Raw genomic sequence first — 13743 nt, forward strand, 5'->3', positions numbered from 1 at the left:
ATACATTTAAAAAAGCCAGACTCCAAGAAAGTTCCTGCAGGTACATTGAGAACCTCTCTTCTCAACAGTCAACCCGGTATAAAGGCTACTTAATGATCAAATCAAGATTTGTAGGCACCATAGCTTGTACATCTTTTCTCAGAAGATTTTAATCTTTGTCCTTGCCTTCCAGTGGAGGTTTTTTCAAAGCATCTTTGCTTAATAAATGCCTTTCAACAAGGCTTCAGCAGCAGTGAAAGTGTGCTTGAACAGCAATCCTGAGTCCTTATCAGCTGTATAGTGATCAGGTGAAGGAATAATTGATTTCAATCAGCAACACCTGTTTTTTAATTGCTCAAGTGATTATAATTCAATAATAAAAAGCCAATTTAGCTATCTTAACTCAGATTGCATTAACCTCTGATATACAGTGTAACAGTGAACTTGCAATCGGCTAAATTACTTTCACAAAACAATTGCAAATATGACTTTATCTTGGGTTTGTTTGGCAGTTAAAGATCTTTGTGTTCTCAGTTGAAAGATCTGCATTTCTTTCTGTTTAGTGGGCTAAAATTATTCTTCTGCTAGCTAGAGGGCTCAAGTTTAAGGCCTAATACCAAGATCACTGAAGTTCATAGAAATGCATGCTTCCATTGACTTCAGTAGGCTTTGGATCATACTCTTGGGGCACTACAGTGGTTAGGGATAGTGACCCTTCAAACCATAGCCATATAGATGGCTTAGATGTTGGACCTGGTCCAGAGTGGTGATGCAGAAGAGTCTCCAGATGCTTCCCAAGTAGAAGAGGAGTGAGTGAAGGTAGGCCCTACCCCTGATATCTGAGTGGAACTAGCCAAAGTTGTATAGCAAATGGGGAGAACCATGCCAGATATTTAGTTTCACAGTCACTGCCCCCAACTAGCCAGTAAGTATAAAGGTACAAAATTCACAATCTTGGTTTCACAGAGATTCATCTGACCATTTTGATGTGAGCAATTTTGCATCATTTCAAATTTCTGCTTCATTTTCAGCTTTGATAAAATAACTAGTTTCTGATAGAAAAGAAGTTAACAGAAACGTTCACATTTTTAGTTTGAAAACTACCTTCACTCAGCAATGAGCCAAATTCCCATCTAATTCTTTTTCTATTAAACCCCATTTTACTAGAAAATGGGCCTATTTTCACTGAAAAAAAATTCTCAAAAAATGATCTTATTTTAGTGGCGTTTACCACAAAACTGAGCTCGTTTGGATGGATTCATAGTGAACTGTTCAAATTCTTCTATTTTGGCTACTTTTGCATTCTATAATGAATGTTTTGCACTCCTCTACCACTAACTGGACTGTTTGGCTGCTTCAAGTGCAGCTGGCCAATGGAGAATATGTTGGGTTGGAATAACTGTGTCAGTGTGACCAATCCAAGCCTTTAGTATGACTATACTCTGCTCATTTCAGGATAAAGGTCAGTTTTGCCTCCAGTGTCAGGACTGGGAAGAAGTGACATAACATCAGGGTAGAGAAAAAAATTTATCTAGAAGACTGGTATGCCTAGTGTCAATCCAGCCAGCAGCCTGGATTTATATTATATGCTATGAAGTGGAAGAACTACATGTAAACCACTCTTTTTGCCTCTTGATTCTGAGCCAGTCAGAGATGGAAGTGCTAGGGGGGAGGGAAAGGTTGTTAATTATGCATTTCTACATTTCCTCCTTATGGCAGATTAGAAGCAGCGATAACTGAACTTTGAAAAGTGGTAAATCAAACCCAGCCTCTCAGAGGACAAGGCATGTACACAAGTTTAGGGTAGTCTACTTTATTAGGGTGGCCCGGTCAGAGACTATCTTTCTGGGATTGTAGAAATGCAATGGTGGGGGGCCAAAAAAGGAAACTAGAAACAAAGGCATTCCTTAAAAGTACTTCAGAGACAAGAACTTTTCATTACTCTGGACACCATTCTGCTGGACATTTGATTATATTGTATAGATGGTGTCCCCAAACCCACCCATCCACTGTCTTTTATTTAAATGGCTCTCAAATCTCAGGTTTCCTGGCATTACAAAGCTTTGTGTTATGGAGACACCTATGCCAGGGCAATACAGAGGCATCTATCATGCATGCCATATAATAAGCCCACCTGGAGAGGGAAAAAATGGTTAAAATGTGGTTCTGCATTGAAAACTGACTCTAAAACTCACATCATGGGGTTCCATGATTTCTGTATCAAATGCACTCCCTTCACAAATAAACAGATGTTTTTTCTTACTGCCATTCTACAAACTTGACCTGGGTTCTGAGTGGCTGAGTGTATTATTGTTCATTATTTATTCATGTAATTACTAACGGTAACCAGCAGTAAAAATTCTGCAAGCCAAATTATGCCTTTATTAACATCTGTGTGACCCCATTGATCCAGATTCTGAGTTTTCTTAGAGCAGTGATACTCCCTCAGGGATATGTGTACCCCTGAAGATACGCAGAGCTCTTGCGGGGGTACTCAACTTGATCTAGATCAGTGTTTCTCAACCTGGGGATTGCAGCCCCGAGGGGGGTCATGGGACAAGTTTAAGGATGTCACAAGTGCAGGGCTGGCATTAGGGGATGGCAAGCAGGGCAGTTGCCTAGAGTCCCATGCCACAGGGGCCCCTGCAAAGCTAAGTTATATGCTTCAGCCCCCGCCACCTGGGGCTCAGGCTTCAGACAAAGCTCACAAGTGAAAAACAGGCTCAAGTATCGCACTGAAATGTAAGTACAATATTTATATTCCAATCAATTTATTTTGTAGTTATATGGTAAAAATGAGACAAGAAGCAATTTTTCAGTAATAGTATGCGGTGACACTTGTATTTTTGTCTGATTTTTTTTTAAGCAAGTAGTTTTTAAGTGAGGTGAAACTTGGGTATGCAAGACAAATCAGACTCCTGAAAAGGGGTACAGTAGTCTGGAAAGGTTGAGAACCACGGACTTAGAGCATTGTGACACCAAACCCAATGGAAAGAAATATCCACAGCAAGAGTGAAATCTCATAAGATCAGGACCCAGAGCTTTCTCAATGATTTGCCCACATCTCTGGAACTCCTTTATGGAACAGTTGAGAACAAGCACAAATCACACCATCTTTAGTATTAAATTCAAGTCTCACAGCTTTGACTTGGTTTTCCCACTTTTTTTAATCCCGCCCTTTCTCATTTAGCCTTATATGAAGGTGAATATGGGGAAAATAAAAGATAGACCTAGGTCGATTACATTACACATTGAGTAATATACTTCTGCAAGGCACTCGGGTACTAAAATGATGAGTGTGACATTAATTTCTAGAGACAGGCAGTGTAAATCAGAAGACTCTACACTGAAGGTAATGGAGTTGCACCAATCTGTAACTGGTTTAAGTCAAATCGGAATCAGGCTCTTTGTCTTTAAATTATGCCCACATTATGCACAGGTGTAGGAGGCATAGCTCCAGGTCAGTCTCTTCTGCAGAGCTAAGGGGAATAAAAGGAATCATTTAATCAGTAAAGTCAACAGATATGACTATAATTACACACAGGGAGTAGATGTGAGTAATTTTTAAATTGTCCAGAGCACAATAGCATTACAGACGGTTACAAAACAAAATAATGTGAGAAACGTACATGCAAAATGCAGCATGCTCTGCGGTGTGGCGAACAAGTTACTTTTACTGACATCTGGGTTTGGTAGCATATTACATCAAGTTGATCAAATAATTTGCAGCAAATAATTTCCTTGATTGATTTAGCCCTTTTCCTGTCTGCACAGGCTGATTGCAGTTTCCTTGGGTTCATTCATTTGAATTTTTTGTGGGTTTGTTTTGTTTTGTTTTGTTTGTTTATTTTATTGTTGTGTTGCATTGTATGGGTTAATTGCAAACTGCTTGCTGTGAGATTTCAATACCCGATACTCAAAATGTTATGCATGTTGGTTAATTATGGTATGTCAAATAAATTTCATGTTATTGTCTATGTTCATATGAGTGTAACTTTTATGAGCCAGAGGCCTTGCAAAAGTCACTGGGGCTTTGAATCTCTCTGGGGAAAGTAGCGCTTTAAGGCGAGGTAGCTGTGAATTCTAGAAAATCTGAGCTAATTTAAGAGGCTTTTTTGCAATATTTGCTCAGTTTTGACATATCAGTGAAGATATCTGGTTCTTACTAGAACACTGTCACTGACATTGCCAGAAACTTTCTTCATCTTATGTAACACAGTTGTATCACAGCTAGATCAGCAAAGGGGCTGCTTTGACTATGACTTTACCAGTCACACATGCCATGTACGTAGCTATGAACTGCAACTGTGCTCCAACTTTACATTTCTGAGACTCGAGCCTGCCTCTCTGCAGGACCAGTGGCCATTTTGTGAGGAAAGTTGATTAAGCAACATATGGGGCAGCTAAACATGGCGTTCTCTCTCACAGAGAACTTACTTTTGTGGTTTGTTGTTTCCCTTACTCTGTCTGAATGACTTACTGAGTATCTGGTTGCTTTTTCTGCATAGCAAAAGCATAATAATACGGTATACAGTTAAATCTATTTAACCTTTTGTGGCCCGACCTCTGATTGTCAAAAAGGGAATAAATGACTAATTTAAAATTATTTGTAAGTGAGGTAGGAATTACTGAACCCTCAAAATATACACTTTTTTGCCTTTTTTGGTGGAAGCTGAGGTACTTTGCTCCCAGAGATCTTTATGCTTTCCTTAAAGAAATGAAAAGGAGGACTTGTGGCACCTTAGAGACTAACCAATTTATTAGAGCATAAGCTTTCGTGAGCTACAGCTCACTTCTTCAGATGCATATCGTGGAAACTGCAGCAGGCTTTATATATACACAGAGAATATGAAACAATACCTATTCCCACCCCACTGTCCTGCTGGTAATAGCTTATCTAAAGTGATTTCCAGCACAAATCCAGGTTTTCTCACCCTCCACCCCCCCCACACAAATTCACTCTCCTGCTGGTGATAGCCCATCCAAAGTGATAACTCTTTACACAATGTGCATGACAATTAAGCTGGGCTATTTCCTGCATAAATCCAGGTTCTCACATCCCCCCCACCCCCATACACACACAAACTCACTCTCCTGCTGGTAATAGCTCATCCAAACTGACCACTCTTCAAGTTAAAATCCAAGTTAAACCAGAACATCTGGGGGGGGGGGGGGGTAGGAAAAAACAAGAGGAAACAGGCTACCTTGCATAATGACTTAGCCACTCCAAGTCTCTATTTAAGCCTAAATTAATAGTATCCAATTTGCAAATGAATTCCAATTCAGCAGTTTCTCGCTGGAGTCTGGATTTGAAGTTTTTTTGTTTTAAGATAGCGACCTTCATGTCTGTGATCGCGTGACCAGAGAGATTGAAGTGTTCTCCGACTACCCCCCCCCCCCAGATGTTCTGGTTTAACTTGGATTTTAACTTGAAGAGTGGTCAGTTTGGATGAGCTATTACCAGCAGGAGAGTGAGTTTGTGTGTGTATGGGGGTGGGGGGGATGTGAGAACCTGGATTTATGCAGGAAATAGCCCAGCTTAATTGTCATGCACATTGTGTAAAGACAGGTTTCAGAGGAACAGCCGTGTTAGTCTGTATTCGCAAAAAGAAAAGGAGGACTTGTGGCACCTTAGAGACTAACCAATTTATTAGAGCATAAGCTTTCGTGAGCTACAGCTCACTTCTTCAGATGCATATCGTGGAAACTGCAGCAGGCTTTATATATACACAGAGAATATGAAACAATACCTATTCCCACCCCACTGTCCTGCTGGTAATAGCTTATCTAAAGTGATTTCCAGCACAAATCCAGGTTTTCTCACCCTCCACCCCCCCACACAAATTCACTCTCCTGCTGGTGATAGCCCATCCAAAGTGATAACTCTTTACACAATAAGAAAAGGAGTACTTGTGGCACCTTAGAGACTAACCAATTTATTTGAGCATGAGCTTTCGTGAGCTACAGCTCACTTCATCAGATGTTTACCGTGGAAACTGCAGCAGACTTTATATACACACAGAAATCATGAAACAATACCTCCTCCCACCCCACTGTCCTGCTGGTAATAGCTTATCTAAAGTGATCAACAGGTGGGCCATTTCCAGCACAAATCCAGGTTTTCTCACCCTCCACCCCCCCACACAAATTCACTCTCCTGCTGGTGCTAGCCCATCCAAAGTGACAGCTCTTTACATAATCAAGTCGGGCTATTTCCTGCATAGATCAAGGTTTTCTCACATCCCCCCCACCCCCATACACACACAAACTCACTCTCCTGCTGGTAATAGCTCATCTAAACTGACCATTCTCCAGGTTTAAATCCAAGTTAAACCAGAACATCTGGGGGGGGGGGGGGGGGGTAGGAAAAAACAAGAGGAAACAGGCTACCTTGCATAATGACTTAGCCACTCCCAGTCTCTATTTAAGCCTAAATTAATAGTATCCAATTTGCAAATGAATTCCAATTCAGCAGTTTCTCGCTGGAGTCTGGATTTGAAGTTTTTTTGTTTTAAGATAGCGACCTTCATGTCTGTGATTGCGTGACCAGAGAGATTGAAGTGTTCTCCGACTGGTTTATGAATGTTATAATTCTTGACATCTGATTTGTGTCCATTTATTCTTTTACGTAGAGACTGTCCAGTTTGACCAATGTACATGGCAGAGGGGCATTGCTGGCACATGATGGCATAGATCACATTGGTGGATGTGCAGGTGAACGAGCCTCTGATAGTGTGGCTGATGTTATTAGGCCCTGTGATGGTGTCCCCTGAATAGATATGTGGGCACAATTGGCAACGGGCTTTGTTGCAAGGATAAGTTCCTGGGTTAGTGGTTCTGTTGTGTGGTATGTGGTTGTTGGTGAGTATTTGCTTCAGGTTGCGGGGCTGTCTGTAGGCAAGGACTGGCCTGTCTCCCAAGACTTGTGAGAGTGTTGGGTCATCCTTTAAGAAAGGTTGTAGATCCTTAATAATGCGTTGGAGGGGTTTTAGTTGGGGGCTGAAGGTGACGGCTAGTGGCGTTCTGTTATTTTCTTTGTTAGGCCTGTCCTGTAGCAGGTAACTTCTGGGAACTCTTCTGGCTCTATCAATCTGTTTCTTTACTTCTGCAGGTGGGTATTGTAGTTGTAAGAAAGCTTGACAGAGATCTTGTAGGTGTTTGTCTCTGTCTGAGGGGTTGGAGCAAATGCGGTTGTATCGCAGAGCTTGGCTGTAGACGATGGATCGTGTGGTGTGGTCAGGGTGAAAGCTGGAGGCATGCAGGTAGGAATAGCGGTCAGTAGGTTTACGGTATAGGGTGGTGTTTATGTGGCCATTGTTTATTAGCACTGTAGTGTCCAGGAAGTGGATCTCTTGTGTGGACTGGACCAGGCTGAGGTTGGTGGTGGGATGGAAATTGTTGAAATCATGGTGGAATTCCTCAAGGGCTTCTTTTCCATGGGTCCAGATGATGAAGATGTCATCAATATAGCGCAAGTAGAGTAGGGGCTTTAGGGGACGAGAGCTGAGGAAGCGTTCTAAATCAGCCATAAAAATGTTGGCATACTGTGGGGCCATGCGGGTACCCATAGCAGTGCCGCTGATCTGAAGGTATACATTGTCCCCAAATGTGAAATAGTTATGGGTAAGGACAAAGTCAAAGTCCTTACCCATAACTATTTCACATTTGGGGACAATGTATACCTTCAGATCAGCGGCACTGCTATGGGTACCCGCATGGCCCCACAGTATGCCAACATTTTTATGGCTGATTTAGAACAACGCTTCCTCAGCTCTCGTCCCCTAAAGCCCCTACTCTACTTGCGCTATATTGATGACATCTTCATCATCTGGACCCATGGAAAAGAAGCCCTTGAGGAATTCCACCATGATTTCAACAATTTCCATCCCACCACCAACCTCAGCCTGGTCCAGTCCACACAAGAGATCCACTTCCTGGACACTACAGTGCTAATAAACAATGGCCACATAAACACCACCCTATACCGTAAACCTACTGACCGCTATTCCTACCTGCATGCCTCCAGCTTTCACCCTGACCACACCACACGATCCATCGTCTACAGCCAAGCTCTGCGATACAACCGCATTTGCTCCAACCCCTCAGACAGAGACAAACACCTACAAGATCTCTGTCAAGCTTTCTTACAACTACAATACCCACCTGCAGAAGTAAAGAAACAGATTGATAGAGCCAGAAGAGTTCCCAGAAGTTACCTGCTACAGGACAGGCCTAACAAAGAAAATAACAGAACGCCACTAGCCGTCACCTTCAGCCCCCAACTAAAACCCCTCCAACGCATTATTAAGGATCTACAACCTTTCTTAAAGGATGACCCAACACTCTCACAAGTCTTGGGAGACAGGCCAGTCCTTGCCTACAGACAGCCCCGCAACCTGAAGCAAATACTCACCAACAACCACATACCACACAACAGAACCACTAACCCAGGAACTTATCCTTGCAACAAAGCCCGTTGCTAATTGTGCCCACATATCTATTCAGGGGACACCATCACAGGGCCTAATAACATCAGCCACACTATCAGAGGCTCGTTCACCTGCACATCCACCAATGTGATCTATGCCATCATGTGCCAGCAATGCCCCTCTGCCATGTACATTGGTCAAACTGGACAGTCTCTACGTAAAAGAATAAATGGACACAAATCAGATGTCAAGAATTATAACATTCATAAACCAGTCGGAGAACACTTCAATCTCTCTGGTCACGCAATCACAGACATGAAGGTCGCTATCTTAAAACAAAAAAACTTCAAATCCAGACTCCAGCGAGAAACTGCTGAATTGGAATTCATTTGCAAATTGGATACTATTAATTTAGGCTTAAATAGAGACTGGGAGTGGCTAAGTCATTATGCAAGGTAGCCTGTTTCCTCTTGTTTTTTCCTACCCCCCCCCCCAGATGTTCTGGTTTAACTTGGATTTAAACCTGGAGAATGGTCAGTTTAGATGAGCTATTACCAGCAGGAGAGTGAGTTTGTGTGTGTATGGGGGTGGGGGGGATGTGAGAAAACCTTGATCTATGCAGGAAATAGCCCGACTTGATTATGTAAAGAGCTGTCACTTTGGATGGGCTAGCACCAGCAGGAGAGTGAATTTGTGTGGGGGGGTGGAGGGTGAGAAAACCTGGATTTGTGCTGGAAATGGCCCACCTGTTGATCACTTTAGATAAGCTATTACCAGCAGGACAGTGGGGTGGGAGGAGGTATTGTTTCATGATTTCTGTGTGTATATAAAGTCTGCTGCAGTTTCCACGGTAAACATCTGATGAAGTGAGCTGTAGCTCACGAAAGCTCATGCTCAAATAAATTGGTTAGTCTCTAAGGTGCCACAAGTACTCCTTTTCTTATTGTGTAAAGAGTTATCACTTTGGATGGGCTATCACCAGCAGGAGAGTGAATTTGTGTGGGGGGGTGGAGGGTGAGAAAACCTGGATTTGTGCTGGAAATCACTTTAGATAAGCTATTACCAGCAGGACAGTGGGGTGGGAATAGGTATTGTTTCATATTCTCTGTGTATATATAAAGCCTGCTGCAGTTTCCACGATATGCATCTGAAGAAGTGAGCTGTAGCTCACGAAAGCTTATGCTCTAATAAATTGGTTAGTCTCTAAGGTGCCACAAGTCCTCCTTTTCTTTTTGCGAATACAGACTAACACGGCTGTTACTCTGAAACCTTAAAGAAATGATAGCAGCAATTAGGATGAGAGAATTCAGAAGCTTCCTGCATTTCCCAAGTAACATGAAACTGTTCCCTGAGAGAGAGAGACTCACATTTAGGCTGGCAGCACAAGAGCAGAGCTGAGTCATTGATTTGTGTATGGGTATACTGATGATCCTGTGGTTTTAGATTGCACTGGTGTAATTTTATATAGGACCCTGATATTTGTTTGGGCCTTATATCCACAGGGTGACAACTGACCATAGCTGGGGCCAACAAATGGGATACAACTCCCAGTGGTTTTGGAATAAAATACTCAGAGTAGCAAAGCCTGACATGGACAAGGACGAGAGTCAGTTCCTGAGGTAAAAATCCATCTGGTCCATAACCAAGCCTGCCCTTTACTCACAAAGCCCTGGGAAGCCTCTCCAGCTCACAAGAGTAGACAAATAGTCAGTTCTTGGTGCAAACCAAAGCCCATGCAGTTTGTCCCAAGTGACTGTTGCCATCTCCAGGGGGCAGAGTTAAGGGTGTGGTATGAGAGGCTTTACCACAGCTCTGTAATTCCTGGACTTCAGAGGTTGAAATGTAGCTTTGTTTCCTGATGGGGGAAGGGTTAGAGGGGTGTGGTGGGTATTACTTAGAACTATGCATTTTCTTATTTTCTGACATGTCACTTTTGTTTGTTTGTATTTCCTGGTTATGACAGGTTTGAACCTGGGCTGCCACATTCTGGAAGGACATGAAGGAAGTGCTAAGCTTCCTTAACTCTGCCTCAATGAAGATTTTTGGTAATAAATATAACTCTGTACACACCCAAATCACTGCACTTTTACTAGTGTGTTATTACTGGTTGCAATTCTAAAACATTTCCAGGGGACTGCTGCAAGAAAGGAACATCAGCCTTAATGAGTTTGCCAAATTCTTCCTTTTCTGTAGATATAGCAGAAAGAAGATGACTAAGTTTTAAAAGTTATTCATTAATGGAGTTAATCCACACAGCACTCCAAAGAAACATATAGGGCTAATTCAGCAGGTATATATTTTGTGTGTAAATTGATAGGGCATAGCAAGATTGCTCTTGAGAACCTGATAGTGGTGAAGCTATAAGGCATCTAGAACAGTCCTATTCTCTGTTTTTTCCAGTTCTTCATATTCCTTAACGTATCACAGTCCAAACCAAATGTATCTCATGATGACAGGGATAACAAACCTGCACAGTGGTTTCGTTATATTTACTGATTCATGCCTTTTCTACAGGGAACTCTATGAAGTAACATTTGTCACTTATGTCTATGTTTCTCCAGGAAGATTAAATATATTAATGATGTGAAGATCATATGAAGAACATTCTGAAAATAGTAAACTCTGAACTGCCTTAAAGGTCACTTTCTCCTCCTTTACTAGCAATTGCTCATAATCTGTTGTTGCTTTTCTAACTGTTTTGAAATTAGCAAACTTAAAAACCAAGCAGTCTAGAAACATAGTTTCCATCTGTGTATCACAACTGTAATCCCAGATAGGCACAGCTGGTCATAGCACAACTCACACATTCAAAATATCTCTGTCCTCTGAATAAGTCATTTCATTATAAACAATAGAAAATGAAAAGCGGGTTCTCAGCTTGTCACTGATTTCAGTCTTTGAAACTCAAAGGACAGGCAGGTACCTCTGCATTCTTTTGATGCTGAGTTCCAGAGATTGTATCTTTGTTTTAAATTACTCTCCAAATATGCCTTTATAGTTGGGAGATCCACGATGTGAAGTGAAATGTTTGTAGTGGCAAATGCTTCTCTTCATTGAAGAGTTTGACCTGACACTGTTCCCAGTTTGCTGTAGATTTAGCAAATAAGTTGTGAATAGTTCATTGCACAAGTTCCACTGTCTCCAAATCCTGAAAGTTCCAGTAGTTTGCATTTGTGTAGGACAGCATTTATATATTTTTCATTGCTGATCAACCAGAACACTTCAGACAGAGCAGAAAACATTTATCTTGGTGATGTGAAAACTCCATTTCTCTTCTTTGTCCATGCACTGAGTTGGGGTCACTTGAGCTGTTTTTCTCTGTGAAGCAAATAAAAATGAGCAGTGAGCTTGTTGCCGTTTCATTTATTGTTTCCATAAACCAAGTCTAAACTAATGACAGGTTTCAGAGTAACAGCCGTGTTAGTCTGTATTCGCAAAAAGAAAAGGAGGACTTGTGGCACCTTAGAGACTAACCAATTTATTTGAGCATGAGCTTTCGTGAGCTACAGCTCACTTCATCGGATGCATACGGTGGAAACTGCAGCAGATTTTATATATTTATTTGAGCATGAGTGTCACACAGTGTATATAAAGTCTGCTGCAGTTTCCACCGTATGCATCCGATGAAGTGAGCTGTAGCTCACGAAAGCTCATGCTCAAATAAATTGGTTAGTCTCTAAGGTGCCACAAGTACTCCTTTTCTTTTTGCAAGTCTAAACTGGTGCCCTGTCCAAATTGACAGTGAACTTGCAGAAGCAAAACTGAAACAAAAGGGGTTCTGAAAACATTAATTTCATAAACAAGAATGTAGCTGCTTATGCCACCTCAGAGGATGCATCCATCAGTGTAACAGCAATGGCGGTACTGAAACATTGCTTAAGAGATGGAAAATTTGGCAGAAAAAGTAATTGCAAAGCTATTTACAAACCAGCCAGATAAGTGTCCATCACAGGTCTACTGCTACTGTGAGGAAAACAATAATTAGGAATAGGCCAGTCCATTCGGATAAAGTAAGAACTGACCTGGGACAAAATATTGACTCAAACTTTTTTGAAATTTGAAAAGTTTGGTTATTTTTGTCCGTATAACTGATTTTCACAGTCCCCTGCACTTCCTGATTCTGTCAAGGCTAGCAGGGGAAGTGTCAAATTATTGAAAGAAAGATTGTTTTTTGGGTGTTTCTGGTCCACCCAGAAGCAAGAAATCTCAGGCTAAAGGTTGATTTCACGTGACTTCCCAACACATTGGCAGATTAAAGAGATCTCAATGGTTTGGCTAAACATTAGTAAATCTTCTGAACTTTTGGGTGCTTAAATAAATTGAACCTATAAAGCCTCTTGAGATTCATTCATCACTAGTAAAAATGCTTGGCAATCTGCAGATATAAAAATGGTTCTTGGCTCATGCTTAATCAAGAAATTGTGAAGACAAGCCAGTAGGACAAGATGGACAGCTCCTGTGAAAGTTGAATGCATAGCTAGGAAGCCACCTATTTATCTTCAGGTCTTTATCTGAGCACACAAATAAGGTAATAGTGGGTTCAACTGGGTGTTATGTATGCAATTACCCAATGTGTATGTATAAATATGGCTTTGAAGGGTGCATGTGTATGTTTGCACCACTTTATCTTCCTTTGAAAAGGTGTCCCTACACCACCTCAAATGAAGAAGGGAATGATCATCAGGTCCTACATCAGAGGTACATCACCAGAGCAAGCTGTATTGTTTAAGCAGCTTGATTAGTAAATGATGCCAACTATATATTTTTGATTCTGAAGTATTTTTCACAAGTATCCAGGACAATAAGACTGGAAGAGGCAGGGAAGAAGAATTCACCAGGAGGCCTGATCCAAAGTCCACTGAAGTTAATGGGAGTATTTCTATTGACTGCAGTGAGCTTGGATCCTGTTTTAAGGGAGCAGCAGCTATTCTATTACCTGCCCTCCAAATGTATTATGCTATTGAAGTGCCATAATGAGATTACTGCCCCAAACTGCATGTAAATTCCTGCTGTTTCATTTTCTTTTGCGGTGAAAATGTAGTAATTTGTTTTTTTTTGTTTCTCACTGCGTCTGGGCCATCTGTTCCTTACTCAATACACTGTTCCTTACTGGGAATGAAAAAAATAATTGATTACTGAACTTCTGATTCAGTTGTTTTATTTCTTTCCCTACTTTCATTCTTATTTTCAAAATAAGAATCTGGACAGATTGTACTTTATAAACTAAATCTGTAGCCAAAATATATTGTTACTATGGCACACACAATTTAACAGCTTTAAACAGTGCAATAAAATGAAAATTTATTTTATTTATTTATTCTAGATTTACAAAGAA

The 13743-nt window shown here is 41.2% G+C and overlaps 1 protein-coding gene across 5 annotated transcripts in view; it reads left to right on the forward strand.

The window, feature by feature from the left end:
- LOC140907185 (uncharacterized) overlaps positions 1-11864 on the forward strand; it is a 128125-nt gene extending 116261 nt beyond the window's left edge. For 2 of the 5 annotated variants that reach the window (XM_078851655.1, XM_078851653.1), the window contains 2 exons: positions 9911-10027; positions 10372-11864. In XM_078851655.1, coding sequence (XP_078707781.1) covers positions 9911-10027; positions 10372-10408 — 154 coding nt within the window. In that variant the 3' untranslated portion in view covers positions 10409-11864. The remainder of the gene's footprint in view (positions 1-9910; positions 10028-10371) is intronic. The other 3 variants (XR_013635362.1, XR_013635363.1, XM_078851654.1) reach the window with 2 other exon arrangements.
- Positions 11865-13743: the final 1879 nt, after the last annotated feature.

Source organism: Lepidochelys kempii, chromosome 2 (assembly GCF_965140285.1).
Source record: "Lepidochelys kempii isolate rLepKem1 chromosome 2, rLepKem1.hap1, whole genome shotgun sequence".
Taxonomy (NCBI): domain Eukaryota; kingdom Metazoa; phylum Chordata; order Testudines; family Cheloniidae; genus Lepidochelys; species Lepidochelys kempii.